The sequence below is a fragment of the Sphaeramia orbicularis genome, chromosome 12 (assembly GCF_902148855.1).
Source record: "Sphaeramia orbicularis chromosome 12, fSphaOr1.1, whole genome shotgun sequence".
In the NCBI taxonomy this organism is placed as follows: domain Eukaryota; kingdom Metazoa; phylum Chordata; class Actinopteri; order Kurtiformes; family Apogonidae; genus Sphaeramia; species Sphaeramia orbicularis.
This window is the reverse complement of record NC_043968.1, coordinates 78305583-78328575: the sequence shown is the minus strand read 5'-3', so window position 1 is coordinate 78328575 and position 22993 is coordinate 78305583. Positions and strand designations below refer to the sequence as shown.

The following is a 22993-nucleotide window of genomic DNA, read 5'->3' as shown; positions in this document are numbered from 1 at the left end:
ATGTTCTGTTAATGACAGACTGGACTGAAAAAGACAGTCTTCATTTTTCTTTTTCTGATATTATGACAATTAACTTTAATCTGAGCTTTAATGAACATCTACATGATCAGTGAATTAAATATAGGAAAATACAGGATTTTTTTTTTTATTGAAGAAATGCAAAATACAGAGAATAATATTATAATAAATGGTGATAAATCATTTAAGAAAGGTTAAGAAGATAGAAAATTTTATTTGGTAACTGATATAAAAGTAACACTGGGTCTGTATGGGTTCAGTTATTTTCAGGAAAATGTGCACGTCTGCAAAAAGAGTCAAAACTGCTTTTGTTTTTGCAAGTAATTTATTTTATTTTAGTAATTTTTTTCAATAATTACACAATATTACACCTGTAACATTAATGTTTGACAGACACGCCACAGAGAGGACTGACTGAAAATATGAAAAACGATAATTAACAACACACAAAATACACTCATTAGTTTCCAGCAGTCATTGAATGAAGGCACTTTTACTTCCTAAAAACATGAACATTAACATTCTAATAAAAGCAGCATGTGTGTACAGAGCACAGGTGTCCAACATGTGGTCCGGGGTCCAAATGTGGACCGCCAAAGGGTCCAGTCCGGTCCACGGGATGGATTTGTTAAATGTAAAAATTATAGACATGAAGATATGAACAAATATTTTAGTTTTTTTATCCTTTGTTGTACAGTGTCCTTGTGTTTCATGAAAGGCCCTTAAAAATAAGATTTGTTATTATTATTATTGTTATTATTACTGTTATTATTAATGGATTTTTGGATTAGATTTAGTTATTGTTGTTATTATTATTGTTATTATTAGTAGTAGTAGTAGCAGTATTATTATTATTAACCTTTCTGAATCCTTCTTATAACTGAATCCATGGTTGATTTCTTCACCTACTGCAACTTTTCCGTAACAGTCCAGGTGTTCTTCTAGTATTTCTGTGATGTTCTTTAAAATCACAGGCGTAAACGTGGTGTTTTTCAAACCCTGTTCAACAGCAGCTCTGACAGTGTCCTCCTGCTTTGGTCTGACCATCTGCTGCTGTGTTTGTGTGTGTGTTTGTGTGATGAACAGAGCAGGTCTTCACTTCAGAGGATGGATATTCTGGAACATCTGCTATTAAAGCACATCAGGCGTGAATCATGCCCTGTAACAGCTCTGTGTATCTGTCAGGCTTTTAACTGCACAGGAGTTTGTTTAGTTGGTGCTAAAAGCTGAACCTGTGCACAGTGGAGGGGTGGGGTGGAGCGGGGGGGGGGTGGGGGTGGAGTGGAGGCTCACGGATCTGTTCACATACACCAATACTAACAACGACGTACTGAGTCTGACACATTCTGTTTTCTGTCCTTTAGACACTGACACCGAATATTTGGAAAAGGGGTTCAGTTAGTTTAGATTCAGTTAGATTTCAGTTTAGATGAACTTTTTGGAAATTTGGGTCAAAATAAAACCATCCATTCAGGCTGGTGTTACTACATTCACTATTTATGCATTTATCAACAACAAACCATCAATTAACATTCAACACATGACGTTTAATCTGTACATTATGTGATTAAAATGGACATGAAATAAAAAGGACAGGATCAAAATCCTCTGGTAGATCAATAGAACATTTTTATATATATATAAATGTTTAATCATTTCCAGTCCCCTCTGAGGAGTAGATCCACAAAAAGTACAGTACAAGTCTGCGACAATTATAAGACAGTTTTAAGGCACTTTGAATACTTTGGGTTCTAACTGTTCAAACCTGTCACTGCACAAAGACAGGGATTACACAGAATCTAAGAAAAAAAAAGAACATTTAAATTTAAAAAAAAAGGCTAAAACTGACTTCAGGTTCTGATCTTTAACTCTGAAAAGTACTACGGTCCTGCTCATTATCCTTTAGCTCTGATAATATTTACAGTTTGTTTTTAAGTATTTATTTTCAAAGGTGCTTTGAAGTTGTAAATACATATTTTTCAGTTTCAAATGAAAAAAGTAAAATAATTTTTTAAATGGCCTAACACACTAATATAGACAAATACAGAAACGACTAGAAATCCAACTGAAAAGGTTTTTAGAATTTGAAAAATGAGGAAATAAAAAAATGTTTTCTTTCACTCATTTTTATGTTGAATATATTGTAGTACTTTTAGAGCTCACCAAAACTTCAAGTGCTACTGGCAAGTTTTTGTTTGATTTTTTTTTTTCTAAATTAACAAAACTTGTCACAAATTTCACTCCATAAACAACAGTAAATAAAATAAGTTTATATACAAAGGTCAGCCATGTTACATGGTCATAAATACTCAAGATTATCAGAGCAGAGCAGAGATTTCAGTGCCTCTGGACTGAACACCGGCCCCCACTAGAATATTATATTAGAATATTAAATAATATTATAATAGAATACTAACTAATATTATAATAGAATATTAACTAATATTAGAATATAATATTAGTTAATATTATAATATATTAACAAACCTGACCAACTCTCACTGGATTCTTTCTTCCATAAATTATAAATCTTTACTCAAACACCAACAGCAGGTTCAGGTTAGTGTTTTTCAGACTTCAGAATAAAAGTCTGTGTCACAGTCTCAGTCCAAACGTCTGCTGCTTCCTGTTCGACCCTGATAATAACATACATGTAAAAGGAAGTGGTCAAGTCCAGCTCCTGGAATGATACTGGCCTGGTGGTCTCTGTGCTCCTGGACTCAGTACACAGGCTTGTAGAACATCTGACCACTGAGGAGCCGGCGCTTCAGCTCCTTTGACAGCAGGTGGCGCTCTCTCTGAGAACCCTTCATGAATCCACGGTTCTCCTGAGCGCGACGAGACAAGTACGGGATGACCTCGTTGACAGGGCCGTAAGGGACGTATTTGTAGACTGGAAAACCTGCCTGACCTGGAGTCAACACACAAAAATACACACAACACACACACACACACACACACAGTTTAGTTTCCTTTGGAAAGGGAGGGTTTACGCCCCCTGCTGTCTGACGTCGTCTCCAGGTCTGTATCCCAGGTGTGTGATAGGGTGTATGCACCATCATCTGTGTTCATTGTCTTTGGTGTGTGTTTCTGTATGTCCGTGTCCTCTCTGATCCATCCATGGTATCTGCTGCTTTCACAGTAACATCATGTGACACTTCTGACAAAGGCTACAGGAAGTAAAGCAGGTAAACAAACAACTACCCCTGTCTGATAAAGGAACTATCTACAATAATTAATCATAAAACAAATCGGATCGGAGGCAAAAAAAATCCACATCGACATCAGTATCTGACACAGATACCTGCACCTGTGTGTGGAAACAGTCTACGGTTCTAAACAGTCTGAGAGAAAAACAGCAGTTTAAAGAGAAACAGTTTAAATATTTCACAGATCCTCCTTCTACTCCAGTAAAGGTTCCACCCTCTGGACACAATCAGAAAACAGAAAACACTGATTTGATAAATGCTATACTACATATGTACAGACCTGCTGAGCCTAACACTGTCATAAACGGTTTAAGAGTTTCAACCATGTTTCTATAAATGAAGTAATGTGATTTTAAAGAAGGGGTGGATGTTATTTGTTTATGATCTTAGACACAAGAAGAAGAATCAACATAAAAACCTGTTCAATATTAATGTGTCTTCAAGTTTGATGTCAGGATGGAAGGGTATTAAACTGTTAAAGTAACTGCCATCAGAAATAAAATCCATGTCAGTGTTTCAGATGTATGTTCACCACCAGAACCAAAACCTGATTAAAGACAAACCACGACTGTTCTCATCTGGAAATATTGTGGGTATTGTGTAGAAGAGTGAGTGAGTGAGTGAGTGAGTGAATGAATGAATGAATGAACGAACGAATGAATGCCTTCTAAATAAATGCAACACCTGATTATTGAAGTGTACGGTATGATCATTTTAAATGATGTATATTTTATATATATTATATTTACCTCCACCAAGGAGGTTATGTTTTTGCCAGTGTTGGTTTGTCTGTCTGTCTGTCTGCTTGTTTGTTTGTCTGTCTGTGTGCAAGATAACTCAAAAAATTATTGATGGATTTGGATGAAAATTTCAGAAAATGTTGATACTGGCACAAGGAACAAATGATTAAATTTTGGTGGTGGTGGTGGGGGGGCACTGTTCTGCCTTGGCGGAGGTCTGCGCTCTCCGAGTGCTTCTAGTTTTATGTATGGTATGATCCTTTTAAATAATGTGTATTTTGTATATATATTATACTTTTATGTATGGTATGACCGTTTTAATGATGTATATTTTATATTATACTGTAATGTTGTGTTAGAGTCCAACAGGGGACTGGAGTTGACAATTAGCACTAGTTATAAACTCTATATGAGTCACATCAGCTGCAAACTTCTAACTATGTTTGTCTGCATTGTCTCTGTCAAATAAATAAATAAATAAATGTCATTTGTTCTTTCATCCAATCTTTTTTAACTTATGTAAACCAAGGGTTTTTTCATAATAAGTGAAACAGAATGCATAAACTAAAATTCCTCCAAATTAAATTAAACCTATAAACCCTCTCGTCCCTGCACTGACTGGTTCTTATCCATACTACCGGCGTAAATCTGTGTTGGATTATTAGTCTGTGACAGATAAGAACACCGAGAACCTAGAGTTGTTTGTTCAATGTACAGTCTGAGCTTTTGGAGGTCAGAGTGTTCAAAAAGCCGCCGTGACTCCACTTCAGGGAGTCTGAGTGACGCAAGCGTGTGCGATTCCATAACGTGGTGTTTACTTTTAGCAACCGAGCTGATGGCCACATACCGAGGGGGAAGCTGATCTGGTCACACATGCCAAGCAGCTGTCCAAAGTAAACCTTGTTTTCAGTGGGGGACAGGCCCATCTCATTCATCCTAAAAAAAAGGAAAGGAAACAAACATTACGCAAAGTTACATAATGAAAACTGGAACAGGATATTTCTATAAGTCCTGAGCTACAGTGAAAAGCTGACACAAGTATGTTCTAATCCTATACATTAGTTAAAACCAGTAGAATTATTCATTTAACCCATAAACACCCAGAGCTACTTCTTTTTTCTCTCTGTTTAACATTTCTTAAGTGATTTATCTCCATTTATTATATTATCCTCTGTATTTAGCATTTTTTCAGTGAAAATCAGGTATTTTCCCATATTTAATTTACTGATCATGTATTTTACTCATCATGTTGAGATTAAATTTAAGGGTTATTATATAAAAACTGATCAAACTGAATAAACAGTGTCTTTTTCAGTCCAATCTGTCATTAACTGAACATAAACCCAGTGTGTCCATCCACTGTCATTAATCCAACTCCATGGGTTTTACCGGGGAATCAATGTTGGAGAAGATGACAGTGTTTCCATGGTAACTACGGAGCCTCTGAACGTCCAAATATGGTCATATCTGATGACCATGAAAAGATGCAGAACTGTATTTTACACCAATTATTGACATGAATTGATAGGATTAATGGATCAACAGGTATTAAACAGTTTAGATCAGTAGGTGGGTTTGGTCACTGGTGAATGGATTTGGGTTTTTATGGGTTAAAACCAGTCAAATTATTCATTTAAACAGATTAATAGGAGTCGATGCATGAACGAGTATGGAGTCAAATCTAGAACACATTCATAGTTTAAGATGAAAACATGAACTGTTAGTTTAAATTTTGGTTTGATTACATTTTTTCCCAGTTTTACAGACTTTTGGCCTGAATACGGCTCCATAAACTCATTTAGGCCCCGTTCAGATGCAGGTAAAAGTCCCCCATATGTGACCTGTATCCTATCTGTTACAGACAGTCTGAACAGCACTAATCTGACCCAGACTACTTTCATATGTGGTCCCAAATCTCACCCAGACCACTTTCATATGTGGTCCTAAATCTGACCCAGACTACTTTCATATGTGGTCCTAAATCTGACCCTGACCACTTTCATATGTGGTCCTATATCTGACCCGGACCACGTTCACATGTGGTCCTAAATCTGATCCAAACCACTTTCATATGTGGTCCTAAATCTGGTTCGGACCACTTTCATATGTGGTCCTAAATCAGACCCAGACCACTTTCATATGTGGTCCTAAATCTGATCTGGAACACTTTCATATGTGGTCCTAAATCTGACCCAGACCACTTTCATATGTGGTCCTAAATCTGACCCAGACCACTTTCATATGTGGTCCTAAATCTGACCCACACCACTTTCATATGTGGTCCTAAATCTGACCCGGACCACTTTCATATGTGGTCCTATATTTGACCCACACCACTTTCATATGTGGTCCTAAATCTGACCCACACCACTTCCATATGTGGTCCTGTATTTGACCCGGACCACTTTCATATGTGGTCCTAAATCTGACCCAGGCCACTTTCATATGTGGTCCTAAATCTGACCTGGACCACTTTCATATGTGGTCCTAAATCTGACCCGAACCACTTTCATATGTGGTCCTGAATCTGATACAGATCTGATATTTTCCAATGTGACTTCAGTCTAAACAGATCGCATTTATCCGACTTTTACATAATTGAAATGCGACAAACGTCACCATTCTGCGTCCCAGGAGTGTCACTTCTGTAAACACAGTGTGTCTGCGTGGTCTTGTATTCCATCAGGACCTCTTTAGTGCATGTGGGTCACTTCAGGGTCACATTCAGTTCAGACTCAAAACTGATACAAGTCGCATTTAATGTGGAATATGAACCAACATACAAAAAAATCTGATTTCACCCAAAAATCTGAATTATGCATAGACCTGCTGTGAACAGAGCCTTATGGAGGTCTACTCATACCCAGGTGTCTGACCTGTGCCTGGGTTTAAACAAAGCCTGTCAAATCTTGTGTTGTTTCAAACACTTTAGTGCAAGTTAAGGATATACTTTCCATACTTTTCTAAGGTAAATTTCACTGTGTCCTCGTTGTGCGTTGCAACCATGACGTTGGCCTTCCTGCTGTGGTCGATCTCCTCCAGCACATACTCCAAACACCTGCACAAACAGTCGGACAGATGGGGTCAGTCTAACACTCCTCTGGGTCACACAGACACTGGGGTTGGAATCCTTTAGACTTACTTATGATACATCTTGTTCGTCGCCTCATAGTCGGGGTTTATGGGGTCTTCATAACCGATCTCCTTGGCCCTGGCTCTCTCTTGGTACATGTAAGCTCCTCGAACCAGCTTGGCTCCAAAATACCAGCCCTCCCTCCGGGACAGTTCAACGTCCACACTTACGTTATCGTAGGCATCCTTTAAACATTAATAGTAAAACAAACACAAACGTAATTCAGTGATTAATGACGCAGGTCTAGTTAAATGGTCAAAGTCACACAAGGACTGAACTACACAGGTAGGGTTACTGTGTTGACTATAAAACAACATTAATGTGGAAAAACATCCCGGAATTGTCATAAATATTATTCAAATGCTTAAAATACGACAGCGTATTAGGGAAAAGAAAAAAAAAACGCTTGTCACTACGAATAATAATTTGAGAACAGGCGTGAAAAATATCCTAATTTACCAGAATACAGTTGTACCCACTGGTCTCATGACGGAGAACTTGGAACATTTAGTGAGGTTCTACTTTCATTTGGGATTTACGCACAAAGGCCAAATACTGAGCCTATTAGCCCCGCCCACCATGAACGCATTAGCATTAGTCGAAGGACTTTGAAGACAGTTCACACACGTTTGGGTTTGTTTAGTTGTAAGAACTGAATGGACTTGGAGCAAATTGCAATTTCTAAATTATGATTTTTTTATCACACTATTGTTATTTTCAAAATATTACGACTTTAATATCATAAAACTACAATATTATTTTCATTAAATTATGAGGGTTTTCTTTTAACTATGACTTTATTCCCGAAATATTACAACTTTATTCTCGTAGTGGCAAGTGTTTTTATTTTTCCTATGCGGCACTAATATGCCATCATATTTAAATGACCAATAAATGCTAAAATAAAAGGACCAACAACAAAAAGTCCTTTGTATGTGAAATACTTTGGCTGCTGTAAATGTTTTTGGTCGAACCTTGAGGTAACACTGGTATGTGTTAAAAATGATCGGCTTCTCTCTGTTGAATATCCTCTGCATTTCCAAGGTCAGTCGACTGATCGCTGGCTGGAAGTACGTCTGCTCTGCATCCACCATGAGCCTGACTCCATTCTCCAGTGCATGCTGCAGGACACAAAAGATGATTCCGTCTTTATTCTATTATAGTCCTCTGTAATATACATGGAAATACTCTAGAAACAGCAGAAATAGAAACTGAAAAAGAGGACCAAGTCTCCAGCAGATTTAAAGACATTAATTGACATTCATTTGACCTTTCAAGGTCAGTGAAGGTCAAAGGTCATGTCATGGCACCAAATCAAAGCCCATATTGGGACTTTTGATCTATTACCAATAGTAATTATATCAGTTAGGGATGTAACGATTACCGGTATAAATATAAACCGTGGTAAAATTGCCAACGGTTAGTATTACCGTTTAAATTCTAACCATCATGATAACCGTGTTTGATTACCGCACTTTTCCGGAGAAAACGCCTTTATGTTGATATAGTAGGTTAAAGTGAAAAAAATAATAGGCAGTTGATATAAATGAAGTTGTGCTGAAAAAAAGATACCAAACATGGGTAAAGTAAACATTTCTTTATATAGTATATAAAGGAAAAATCAAACGTACAGAAAAATGGCCAAAATAGGCTAATCCTTGAATTTTTCTGCCAAGAGAAAGGGCATTGAGCCAATTATTTTATTTGTTTTTTTTCGATGTTTTTCTTTTTCAAAATACAACTTGGTTAAATTATTTCAATGTGTGTATAAGTACTTTTTGAACATTTTGAGCACAATTTCAACAATACCACAATAGTAATGATAACCGTAATAATTTTGGTCACATTAACCGTGATATGAAATTTTCATATTGTTACATCCCTAATATCAATATCTTCAACTGTTTTCAAGTCATAGAACTTTGAAATGTGTCCCATTATAAACCAATGGAGATCTGGAAAATTTAAAAAAATTATAAAAAATTCAAAAATCAATACTTCCCAATTCTTTGAACAACCTTGGTAGACCATACCCCAAAGAACCTCTGCTATGAATTTCAATTGATTTTGGCAGACGGTTTTGGAGAAGAAGGTTCAGGCCGTTGGACTAATGGTTATGCTACCACTGTCTAATAACAGTTAAATATCCACAGATACTTTATGTTGAAAAAACAGGCAGATTGTTCAAAGTCGAACATGGCAAATTGGGTTTGAGAACATTTTGAGCTCAAGATTATAATAAATGGTCATAAGTAAATGCCATTTTTACAGTATCAGGGTTCCCACTCTTCCCCTGAAATTATTTTCCAGGACATTTTCAGTCATTTTCAGACACCCGTTCTCCCATCAAACACTCATCCATTCCTTCTCATTCTTTGTTAGTGTTCTTTTCTACAATTGTAACTTGCGTTTACCAAGATCGCTTCTAAACTGAACATCAAAAGAAACTTATCACCACTTCTTTGTTGTATGTAATAAATTTCAGTAGGACAGAATGTTTTTCATTTATAACTCAAACCTAGTAACTTTATTTTTCTTGTATCTTTCTCACTCTTGCATGCTTCATTTGTGAAAATTCCAACGCCTCGTCTAACATCAGAGCACCGCTTGCATGCAATTGGCATGCTGGAAGCTGGTTTGAGTCAACGTGAGATTTCTCGACGCATTGGATGTACTCAACCAGCTGTTTCTAATCTTGTTAGGCACTATGTTAATACCAGAACAGTGAATGTGAAACAACCTTTGACTTGCTGTGGATTAATAATGTTGCTTGTTGCTAAATGTGAACTTTGTTGAACTACCCTTTGTCATATTTTACATTATCTTCTGGATACTCATCCACTGTTTTGTTGTTTGTTGTATTTTGTTTGTTAATTAAATGTTTTTTTAAGAAAAAGAAAGAATTTGTTTTCATATTTAATAAAATGGTGTGAAATGGCATCACATAGAATATGTGATAAGTTTTTTTTTGATGTTCAGTTTATGTTTATTACTCAGACATTTGATGTGCAGTCTATGTCTATAATTTATCTATGAAAAATAACTCTGACAAATGTATGATAGAATAATTCAAACACACCCACAGATTCCAGAAGAACACTTTATTGTCCTGAACTGGAGTTACAATGTTCAACTGGACAACTCCAATCTCTACGGTGTCTTCTGTCTTACTTTCTCTTCTGCACTTCCTCTAAAAATTTTTGAACATTTTAAATAAATCACTGAAAAACTATTTCCTCTGTTTCATCTCAGTTTAGACACACAAGGTCACACGGCAAGGGGAGGAGACATCATTTTCCAGGATAACTTAACCTTTCCAGGACATTTTACCTTTTATTTATTTATTTTTTTATTTTCCATGTTTTCCATGACTACAAAATTGGTCAATTATGTTCCAGGTTTTCCAGGATGCATTGGAACTCTGTGTATATTAGTACAGTATAGGAGTTTAGTTTGTGTTTTGTTTATTGACACTCACCCTGGCCAGAATGTCCACTCTCTGCAGCATTCTCTTCATCTGCCTCTCCTCCTCAGCTGTAAATGATCTCAGCAAAGGCTCCAACTGACCTGTCTGCACACCAACACACACGGAACATCAGTTAGGATGGGACTCACAAAACATCTATACAACTTTATCTGCATGAGACAGGCACAGCAGGGCGGGGCAGGACAAGTGTTGAGCAGAGCATTGAAATGCAACAAATGTCACAATTCTGCTTCCTCCAAATTTCCTTCTGTAAACACAGTGTGAGTCTGCGTGGTCATGTATTCCATCAGGACCTCTTTAGTGCATGTGGGTCACTTCAGGGTTACATTCAGTTCAGACTCAAAACTGATACAAGTCGCATTTGATGTGGAATATGAACCAACACACAAAAAAATCAGATTTCACCCAAAAATCCGAATTATACATTATGACCTGCTGTGTGAACGGAGCCTTAGAGAATATGTAACTAACAAAGTTAAGCTGGGGTGTAAACATCAGATATGGATTCTATTGACAACAAACTGAAGATTAATTAAAGGTCAATTTCTTGTCAATCATTAAACATTAACATGACTATGACTCACCTTAAGGTTTGGAACCATAAGAAGGTTAGAGATTTTTGTTGTGTCATTTATCAAACTGTTCCAGTCCAGAAAATCTATTGTTCTGGGAAAAAAAAGAAATTTTAACCATAAGAATTATCAGAAGTCATATTTTTATAAATGTTTTTGCACCATTAAATCCATAGCATCATTTTTATTGTGAGTTACAAGGACATAACCATGTATAAATAAAGTATCTAACACAAAAGAAAAAACTTAGATATTTGTTACTTGTGATGGTTTTTACCAATGAGTCCTTTTCTTACCCTGACAGTCCGATCCTCTCTCCAGTAAACCAGTTATCGATGTCATCCTTGGCTCCGACACCCAGCTCAGTCAAGTTTTCCTATAAACAATTAAACAGTTTATTTATAAGAAAATACAAAATACATCTACAAAACATTAAAGTTGTTCAGGGAGAAACATTTAAAGGCCAACCCAGTACTGTTCCTACGTGGGAATGTTCACACATTTGATCTTCCTGGGGCAAAGTTATCAACCTCGTTGGTAAAATCATTGGCAAAGAAATTTCTTTAAGTCCTAAAGTGAACTTATTGTATATTTATCCAGAGAATCTTATCATTTCCAAAAATGTAAAATCCTTGCTAAATATTTGTTTTTTGGAAGCTAAACAGTGTAAAGTTAGATCATAGAAATTTGACCCCACAGTCCTGCTTCACAATGGGTAATGGGTAGGGGTGTGTATTGGCAAGAATCTGGCGATACGATAAAAATCATAATACTAGGATTACGATACGATATATCACGATATATCATGATACTGGTAAAAAGGCAATTTTTTCTTTCTTTTTTTAAATGATCATTTCCTTGAAGAACTGAATTACACCAGAAATCTGCACAAATACTAAACACATTTTTATTTGATCAGAACAGGATCTAATGCTATATCACAAAATGTTGTCTGTGTTAAAACTTAAATTAAGTTTACAGACATTACAGTTTAAGATCCTGTTCAAATGTTCATACTCTATTAGTTCATAACCAACATCATAACATTATTTTTGTCCTAACAAAGGAACTAACATCTGCCTCTCAGACAGTAAAAAGTACTTTTAGGATGCTTCAAATAACCATTATTTAATAAAAGAGTGTTAAATAATAATAAATAAGATATAAACAATAAAGTAAACTAAAAAACCAAAAATGAACCTCCACAATATCTGCATTTGAATAAATACCTAAAAATATCGATATAGTACTTTTTAATATCGATACAGCATTGTGAAATGAAATATACCGATATATTGCAGAACCGATATTTTCTAACACCCCTAGTGAAGGGAAGGATTTTTTTTATCTTGTTACACAACAAAGAATTGACGTGACAAGTTTTGGGAAATATGAACCATTTTCTACAGTTTTCTTGGAAATAATAATATACCTGTTGATGGCTGGATGAGCGACATAAATTGATATATATTCTTATTTATTTGACTCGGTTTTTATGTAATATTAGTATTAGCTGTTTCTTTCTTGTGTGTGTATTTTGTTTTTGTTTTTTTTACATATATACTCTCTATGTGCCATGTTGTTTGTTTGTAACTTGTTGTATTAGTTAAAAGAAAAAATCTCAATAAATACATGTTTTAAAAAACTCAGTACCGTTCATCATGTGAAGTAAAAGGAGTTGAAACAAAACTCAACAAAGGCCTCAACATAATGGAAAATAATTTGATGTCACCAACAGCAATTCTGTATAAACATGTGTAAACCTGTGTTAAACTTTGCTGAAGGCAGGACGCACCTTGAGCTGTTCCAGTTCCAGTTTCTGTTCCAACACTGTCATGTCAGATATTCCCTGCTGCGCTGCAAGAAAGTTAAAGAACTGCCTCCATTTAACCAGGACCTCTGAAAACTGGAGCTGGTGGAAAAAAAGAGAGAACATTCAGTAAGAGACAAGTTACACTGTTGGACAACAACCTTATTTCAGTTGTATAAATCATTATCTAGAAAAGCGCTACATAAAACCGATGAATTATTATTATTTTTATTATTATTATTTGAAAAAAATGAACTTGCTCAACAACTTTATAGTTAATTTGCATTACTGGACATAAATTCTTTTCTTCACTACATCTCTGCAACTTTTGTGGCAGAAGACATGAATTAGACGACATGTTGAAGGTGCAGGTGAACTTACCAGGAACTGTGGACGTCCCAGTGCCGTTAGTTTGATGGCAGAAAACCCATCTGCTGAGGCTCCCCCTGAAATTTAAAACAGATTTAATAGCATGATACAGACAGGGTTCCTACAGGTTTCTACAAGTTCAATTTAAGACTTTTTAAGACCATTTAGAACAGAAGTTAATCCCCATTTCACGGCCATACTGGCAAAAATTTGTGACTCCTCGAATTTAGGAAAATGTATTTATTTACTTCAACACCTTGATTCCCACCAATCAGTCATTTCTCATAGCAAAGTTAGCGATAATTATTGTCTGTGTAGGTTCTCATTTGCCCAAGTCAGTGTTCTTCTTGGTTAGAGGTAAACTGATAAATTGATTTTTTTCAATTTCAGCCTGTTTGGGGTTTTTTTTTGAAAGCCGATACTTAATCAGTAGTAAAAATGCTACATGGTATTTGATCAGGCACCTGTGTGGGCAGCACTAAAAGTTCAATAAATGCTAAAAGAGTACTATATGTACATGTATGAATAATTTCATTTATGTTGCTGCATAAAATCTTAATTATCTGAGTGTTTCAATTGTATTTTATGGTTAATGTGCTTTAAAAAAAATCGGCATCAAAAATTGGCTCTAGATATCGGCAATCGCCTGACTAAAATCAGTTGACCTCTACCCTTGGTAGTTCTGTTGTGTTGTAAAATTTCAAAAATGAAACAATAAAATATAAGTTGAAAAAAAAAAAGGTGTAGATTTGTAAATTTAAGACTTTTAAGACTTTTTAAGACAACCCTGTACATAATGTGTTACCAAACATTAAAGAGAAACAGTTAAGGTAAGAAACGATTATCAACACTTTTCAAAGATCATTAGGCTGTAATAATAATAAAAAAATGTCTGTTCTTTTTTTATTTATTTAGTTTTTTTATTTTATTTATTTATTGTTGTTATATTTTATTGTGTGTGTTAAACTGTTAGTTGTGCTCACCGGAGGCTTTAATACAGTTGATGAAAGTGTCCATTTGGTTATCGCATTTTGCCTCATCTGCATAGAAGTAGGTGCGAGCGCTGATAACGCCTCCACGTCGGTCCCCAAACTGCCGATGGGCTTTGTACTTCTTCTCACGATGATCATCACCTGAGGCAAAATAGAATGACGATTAGCTATTCATATACAATAGTAACCACATTCATAACGTTAATGATATGGTTATGAACAGCACCATTGCATAACCAAGAAGTTTCACTAGGAGGTCAGCTGACTTAAAGTTAAAGTAAATTCCTTATTTTTATTTAAAGCTGTGCAAGTGTTCATTTATGCAACTCTAGTGACAAGTAAAACTGTTTTTGAGAACTGTTGTTATTAATAGTGATCTGACTTCTTTGGAATCTACCCCATGAAAGGAGGTTTTGGCTGCTCAGAGGTTGAGTTTCTGAAATCTAGTTTCATTTGTTTTAACCCATAAAGGCCCGTGCTATTTTTGTGTCAGTTCCCAAATGATTTTTTTCTACATATTTAAACTTTCTTAAGTGATTTATGAACATTGATTGTAATATTATCCTCTGTACTTTGTGTTTTTTCAGTTTAAATCATCTATTTTCTAAATTTAATTCACTGATCATGTAGATGTTCATAAAAGCTCAGATAAATGCTGATGATTATTATATCAGAAACAGTAAAAACTCAGGAAAAAATGACTTTTTCAGCAAACATATCATTGACTGAACATAAAAATAAGTATGTCCATCCACTGTCATTGATCCAGCTCCATGAATCAATTTTTCAATTTTTTTTACTCATTTTGTTCTCTCTCTTTTTTTTGTTGCTTATTTTCTCCATGTTATTTATTAATTTGTACATTTTCTTATTCGCTTGTGTTCATTTTGTTAATTTCATTCATTATTTTACTTGTTTTTGTTCATTTTGTTGCCCCTTTTTTATTTTTATTTTTCTTCAAATTATTTCAGTTTGTAGCTTATTTTGTTTATGTTACTTATTATTTTGCTGATTTTTATCATTCATTTTTGTTCATTTTATTACCTCTGCCAGGAGGTATTGTGATCACTTTGCTTTGTGTGTTTGTTTGTTTGTTTGTTAGCAAGATAACTCATAAAGTTATGGACGGATTTTCAGGAAATTTTCAGGAAATGTTGATACTGGCATAAGGAAGAAATTACTAAATTTTGGTGGTGATCGGGGGGGGGCAGATCTGTCTTGGCGGAGGTCTGCGCTCTCTGAGTGCTTTTCTTGTTTACTACTTTGGCTGTTTTTGATCATTTTGTTACTTATTTTATCCTTTTTTTACTTTATTTTAGTAAATGTTTTGCTTATTTTTTCCACATTATTTATCATTTTATGGCTGTTTTATTAATTTTTGTTCATTTTATTTATTAATATACATAAACCCAGAGTGTCCATCCACTGTCACTGATCCAACTCCATGGGTTTTACTGGTGAATCAATGTTGTAGAAGATGACAGTGTTTCCACGGTAACTACGGAGCCTCTGAATGTCCAAATGGGTCATATCTGATGACCATGAAAAGATAAAGAACTGTATTTTACACCAATTATTGACATGGATTGATAGGATTAGTGGATAAACAGGTATTAAACAGTTTAGATCAGTAGATGGTTTAGGTTAAAAGGGGACATTTGGCTCTTTATGGGTTAAATAAAGCTGTAAAACTCTTGTCCCCTATAAAGGATAAACATTTATTGCTGGGTCTCAGAAGGTTATAAACACATCCTGGCATTTTTCAACTGATTTCAGCTCTAGGAGTTTTTATTTTTCTTCAAAACTGTAAATTCATTAATGTATTTAAGACTGTTCTTGCAAGTAAAAGGTTTTGAGAGCTTTGACTAATATTACGTATCACCAGTGTACTTGATATATTAGTTATTATAAGTCACAGTAACATGAACTGGTTCACTTGCTGAACTTTCTTTTTAGCCAAACTGGATCCAGTTCTAACCAGTGCGATCCTGGCCGAGCCCCCAGAGCCCCCGTGACTTGACAAACCCAGTCTGATACTCAGCACAAACTTATGTTACATCAACCCTACGGACTCTGCAGGAAGCTGGATGTGCTGACTTTAAAATGAAATATGTAACCTATCAAATATGCAGTAGGCGATAATGAGTCACACATTTATCATATTTTGGAACATCGGAAGTGTACCCACCTGGACTTTCTCTCTCTGCTTCAGACACACATGAACTGGAAAATAAACAAAGACATTGGCATCATCTGCACAATTCATTAATTATAAAGAAATGCAACAAATTACAAATAAAGGCAAACACAAAATCAGTTTGAGTAAAAAAAAAAAAAAAAGGTGCTTAGCTTTAGTCAGCATGTGTACATTTGTGCTTCGTGTGTTGAACATAACTAAGCTCATTTCCTCCTCGGAACATTGCACAACACTTCTTCTGTGTGCCCTGTGCGGTGAATTACTCTAAAAGGCTGGCAGCATTTCCATGTGATCCTTCCCCCATACGAATAGCTAAAGCAGCCAATCAGAGAAGAGGGGTCTGTCCTCATTGGCCAATAGAGGACGGACTCTGCTGTGCTACTGAGAAAAACACATGAGGCTTTGATTACACTCTGATATAAAAGGGAAACACTAGTAACAGTGTATGGTACTTTCCCAGGTCAAACTGATAAGCAGGACAAAGTGGTTAAATGGGAAAACAGGGGTGTGTTCAGGATAAAAGTGTCATGTGCCAAAGAGCCAGTCAAACTCAGTAGATGGACCCTTATAGATGTGTTATAAGCTTTTTACACCATAATTCGACTTTAAAGTGCTCTCTGTCTTTACGTGGCCTCTTTAAGGTGGCTCTAAGGTTTTTCAGCCTGCATGTTTTGATCTTAAAACTCCAGTCCTGTGTTGAAGTTGTTCCACCCACTCAGATACTGCATACCATACTGTACAACAAACAGATGTCTCACGCCAGCCTTATTGAATTATATTATGTAACACATGGGGAGGGGGAGGGAGGGGGGCTGTGGTTGTAGCATGGGGCATGGAAGGCCATGTACCGTACATATATAGACAAAACTGTTCATGTAATAATGTGATTCTTGACTAGATCCACTTCAAAAACCATATTCACAAGGGACTTCCTGACTGAATAATAACAAATAAAAGACACGATCCAATAGACTTACTCCCATCTAGACTAATCTTTTTTTTTAACCTGTCTCTTTTCCATTTTTGTAAAGCACTGTGAAGTGAATTGCCCTGTGTATGAATTGTGCTATACAAATAAATCTGCCTTGCCTTGCTGTTATTTAAACATAATTTCCTTCCTTAAGACTTCACACTCACTTGCATTTTTTCATTGTTGGTTTTGAATAACCTCAATTGTGCAATTCAGGCCAAAGAGTAAAAACTCACACTAGCCTCAAGAAACACATGACACATCGAAGAAACTACACTCAAAACTCCTGCTTAAAGCTTGAGTATTTGTCACAGTGAAACAAGTCTCAAGGAGAAAGCTGTGTTTATTATCGTTGTGCTGATAGATCATGTGTCAACATTACAAACGGCGCATTAAGGCCACATAGGGAAATAAAAACACTTGTTACTGCGAGAATAAAGTCAGAAAATATAGAGATAAAACCCATAGTTTTATGAGAATAAAGTCAAATACAAAAAGAGTCATAATTTTACGAGAATAAAGTCATAATTTAAAAACAGGTGGGAAAATATAATAATTTACAAGAATAAAGTTGTACCAACTGGTCTAATAATGGAGAACTTGGAACATTTTGTGAGGTTCTACTTTCATTGGGGGTTTACGTACAAGGCCAAATACTGAGCCTATTAGCCCCGCCTACCATCATTTCATTCATTCATTTTTTATTTGTTTCAAGCAGAAGAAAAAAACTAAACTTTTATAAGTACAAGGAACTAATAGCAGAGCAAATACATTAATAAACAGAGGTGATCAAGACAATGTAGCTATTGCCATGTACACTAGTAATAACAAAATAAACTCGATACGTATTAGCATTAGTCGTCTGTTCCAACAGAAGTGAAAGCTGACGCTTCACTTTCTGTGTTCACTGTAACTGGAAACTCTGTCATCAACAAGGATTAAGGCTTACAATTTTTTTATCACACTATTGCGAAATTACTTTGAAAATATCACAACTTTAATCTCACAAAAGTACATTATTTTCATGACATTGTGATTTTTATTTTTTTAAACTATGACTTATTCTCATAATATTACGACTTTATATTCATAAAATTATGACTCTTTTTGTTTTCGACTTTACTCTCATAAAATTACGGGTTTCAGCTCAATAATAATAAGTCTTTATTCTCATAGTGACAGTGTTTTTATTTTCCTACGTGGCCCTAATATGCTGTTGTGTCAACATGACTTACTCCATTTCCTTCTTTTCTGCCTCTTCTTGACTTAGGTCCTCCTCCACGCTGTAGTCCAAAACTGCCCCGACACCGAACGCCTGGTTCTTGCGAATTAAAGGTTTGATGGCGTTGTGATCTTCTCCCGCCACAAACTGGCCATAAAAGGTCATCTTCATCATCTTCTCAAACATCCTGTTACCCAGCAACTTCTTACTCAGGTCCATCAACTGAAAACCAGGACAAGGAGTGGTCTTACTTACTCAGTTACACAGACACAGTCAGGGTTCTACAGGTTTCTACAAGTTAAATTTAAGACTTTTTAACCCTCCTATTATCCACAAATATCACTAACACATTTGAATCTTGGGGTCAGTCTGACTCCAGGGATATCTGCCTCCAGAAAAGGATTTACATTCAACTGTTGACCAAATTTCTGTGTCAGGCACTTTGTTTATTATTATTAGCATTATTATTATTGTAGTTGAGATGATAATTTTGACATGTGTAGTTGGATAGACTTGGATGTGATCAACACCAAACCTACACTGTCTTCCTCATTTCGTAGGAGTTCACCAGTCCACTTGTATCCCACATGTCCACACCAACAGAAGGATCACAGTTCTGGGGGTAACAGTTGTCCCCCCCCCCCGCTATGGATCAACTCTGCACCTACAGGTGTGGGGATCTTAGGTCACACTAGTCTCTTTTCTATTGGACATCTGCACAAAACTTTACCAATATTTACAAAATGTCGAAAAAACAGGGGTGCGTAATGTCGGTTTTTCCATTAAATCACAAATGTGATGATTTGTTTATTTATTATCACGAGATGACACGAGAAGTAACATAAACATGGAGATGAACATAAATATCGTGTTGATTTACAGATATATTCATTATTATTATATATTACCCCTCTATCCTGTACTAAATTTAAAAAAAATATTCTGTTTCCTTGTGTGTCCACAGATATATGTTTGTTTTAAACTTTTCTTCTCTTGTTGTAACATCCGTTTTTTTGTTCATGGGACTCTAGCTGCAGAAAAAAGTCTTTCCATTGTAGTTTTGCGTGATATACCAATGTCGCTACACCCCAAAAACCACCTCTTGCCAGAACAAAAACTTTTCATCAAAAAACAAGAGTTTTGGCAAAATTGTCGTGTTTCCAATAGACAAATTTTTATGTGCAAGTTATAATTTGAGGATCAATAGATACAGTCGGCAACAATGGGAACGCCCACAAATGTCACATCTGGTTAGAGCCGAGGGGGAAAACAAACCAGTCTCTGCCATTACCCATAATGCTGAAGAGTTGCTGTTTGTTGCTGGGTCCCATAATCTGCCAAATTCATCCTCTCTTCTGATAGTTTGAAGACATTGTGTCCTCCTTTGTGGTTCAGTTTCATTATTTGGTAAAATGTAAAACTTTAATGGGCTTTATGCACAGCCCCACTACTGCCTGAACTTAAGGCAGCTCCTTTACTTCCTGTTTTTCATTACTGGACACACTGATTAATCAAGGTGTGTCTGCTGCTTCTTGTTGGGACTACTGTGGTCAGACACACCTGGATTAATCAGTGTGTCCAGTAAAGAAAAACAGGAAATAAAGGAGCTGCCTTAAGTTCAGGAAGTAGTGGGGCTGTGCATAAAGCCCATTGGTGATTTTTTGTGTTTGCGGTGCAAAAGGGGCACACAGCAACTCTTTGGCATTATGGGTAATGACAGCTCTAACCGGATGTGACTTTTGTGGGCGTTCCTGCAGTTTCTATGGAAGAGCAACCACACACACACACACACACACACACACACACACACACACACACACACACAGAGCAGTTTTACAGATAAAATTGATCAAACTGACTCCAGAGGAACACCAATGCCTGCAATATGTGTTCAGCACATTGAACAAATATCATCAAGTAAATTTTATGTTTAATCAGTTGTCCCCGTCAAATTGGGAAAAGTCATGAAATATGATGGGAAAAAAGTCAACTATTATTTTTTTTTGAATGATAAATTTTGTAAGGATAGTAGGAGGGTTAAGACTACTTAGAACAGAATTTAATGCCTATTTCAGGGCCATGCTGGGAAAAATTTGTGACTTCTAGAATTTAGGAAAATATATTTATTTATTTTCAACAGAAATTTATTATTACATACATATTATACACAGAATTAAATGTTCTGTAGTCATTTCTCACGGGGGGCTGCAAAGTTAGCAATAATTGGTTCTTAACTTCAATATAAATTGTCGAGTTGGAACAGGTGGAACTAACATTACTTCCTTTCTAGTTTGGACATTTCCCAGGCACATTTAAACACAACACACAGAACTAGTTAAGACCTACTACATCAAATTTAACACCTTTTTAAGACATGTTTATCTCTTTCATGCATGAATTATGAGAACCTTAGTCAAGATTGTTTTCCTGAGTGTTTTTATTCCTCTTTAGGCATGAAAAAAAAACAATGAGATTACTATTATTATTTATTTATTTATTTATTTATTTTATTAACCTATTTTTCATGGAGTTACAAAAATGTCCACTCATTTGGACACCATGGGTTTAGTTTTTGAAGTAAAGAAACATGCATTTAAAATACAATATCAGAAAGTGATAAACTGTGTGAAAACTATGAAACAAAAACATTTTTGATGCAGCTAATCTGATGTTTTCCTACCTTTTATCATACTCTAATACTAGTTCTTACATACTTCATGGAGAAAAAAAAACTTTTTGTTTATGAGAACTGTTTATTACAGTCTATTAACAATTAGCAATTGATTTACACTCAATCATATTACTGCAGATCAGGTTTATCAAGAGCATAAAGTTACAGTAATGGTATGAATGTCAGTATATGGGATGGTGTATAAACATCACTGTGTTGGCTGATATGCAACTAAAACAACAAAACCCATGAATTTAACAAGAGACGAATAGCTGTCCACTGTAGTGACCAGTATGTATGAAAGGGTTAAATACATGTTTCTTTGCTTCAAAAATTAAACACATGGTGTCCAAATGAGTGGACATTTTTATAACTCCATGAAAAATACGTTAATTTAAAAAAAAAAAAAAAAATCTCATTGTTTTTTTCATGCCTAAAGAGGAATAAAAAAACACTCAGGAAAAAAATCTTGACTAAGGTTCTCATAATACACATACACTGCAATTCATACTGCTACTGTAACTTTGCTGTTCTTGATAAACCTGTTCTGCAGTAATATGTTTGAGTGTAAATCAATTGCTTGTTATTGTTATTAGACTATAATTAACTGTTTGTTTTTTTAACAAAAAGTTGGGTGTTTTTGCATATTATCTCCATGAAGTAAGTAATAAGTGATATTAGAGTATGTTAAAATGTGACAAAACAATAGATTAGTAGCATTTTAAAAAAATGTATTTCATAGTTTTCACACAGTATATCAGTAAATACATGTTTCTTTGCTTCAGAAATTAAATGCATGGTGTCCAGCTGAGTGGACATTTTTGCAACTCCATGAAAAACAGGTTCATAAAAGATTTTTCAATCGTATTGTTTTTTTGTTTTTTTTTTCACGCCTGAAGAGGAATAAAAACGCTCAGGAAAAAAAATCTTAAGGTTCTCATAATTCATGCATGAAAGGGTTAATATCGGTACAGTATTGTGAAATGAAATATCGCGATATCTTCCCGAACCGATATTTTCTTACCCCCCTAGTTAAGACCTACCACATCAAATTTAACACATTTTAAAGACTTGTTTAAGGTACTGACTGCAAATTTGTAAATTCAAGACTTTTCAGACTTTTTTTTTTGAAGAACCTTGACAGTGGCTCATCACTATTAAAATGATAAATTAAGGGTTAAAACAGGAATTTTCCTGGTGTGTGAACATGATTTTAACTGTCAACTCACTTCTTTGTTCTTTTCAACGAGGAAGTCAAAGGTGCACAGTTTGAAGACCAGCAGACTCCGGAGCAGTTCAATGTTGTCCTTGCTTTTGTATGCTTCCTGTGTGTTGTCGAAGTCTACGTGTATGTGCTGTGTGTGTGTGCCGGGGCTGTTCTTGGTCTGTCGGATCAGCTCCACCGGCTCTGCCTCCACCACGGCGCATCCGTCCAGCTGCTCCTTCTCCTCCTTCAGTTTGGTGGAGGCCACGGTCGAACGGTATTTCCCGGGGGAAATTTTGTTGACATTGCGCCTAACGAAAGCTGCTAACCTCATATACGACATGTTTTTGTTAGTTTTACTGTGTTTCTTTTCTCAGACCTCCTCCTCCTGTGTCCTCT

General features: G+C 35.7%; 1 protein-coding gene across 2 annotated transcripts; it reads right to left on the bottom strand.

Annotated features, from left to right (window-relative positions):
- Positions 1 to 341: 341 nt before the first annotated feature.
- Positions 342 to 22993, bottom strand: prodha (proline dehydrogenase (oxidase) 1a). Of its 2 annotated transcripts, none has more exons than XM_030149834.1 (14): positions 22620 to 22993; positions 18733 to 18941; positions 16519 to 16553; positions 14322 to 14471; positions 13351 to 13415; positions 12955 to 13071; positions 11456 to 11535; positions 11172 to 11253; positions 10579 to 10671; positions 8075 to 8221; positions 7110 to 7285; positions 6927 to 7025; positions 4815 to 4903; positions 342 to 2929 (listed from the first exon to the last, which is right to left on the bottom strand). In XM_030149834.1, the coding sequence occupies exons 1-14, from the start codon at positions 22935 to 22937 to the stop codon at positions 2739 to 2741; spliced, it is 1851 nt and encodes a 616-aa protein (XP_030005694.1). In that variant the 5' UTR covers positions 22938 to 22993; the 3' UTR covers positions 342 to 2738. The 2 variants fall into 2 exon arrangements, with proteins under 2 accessions (XP_030005694.1, XP_030005695.1); XM_030149835.1 differs by having other exon boundaries at positions 14322 to 14468.

Coding starts and splice junctions, on each gene's coding strand:
- prodha (XM_030149834.1), bottom strand. CDS start 22,937: ATGTCGTATATGAGGTTAGCAGCTTTCGTTAGGCGCAATGTCAACAAA. Junction 13,416..14,321: donor CAACTGTATTAAAGCCTCCG/GTGAGCACAACT, acceptor TTTAAATTTCAG/GGGGAGCCTCAGCAGATGGG. Junction 7,026..7,109: donor ACGAACAAGATGTATCATAA/GTAAGTCTAAAG, acceptor CTGTTTGTGCAG/GTGTTTGGAGTATGTGCTGG.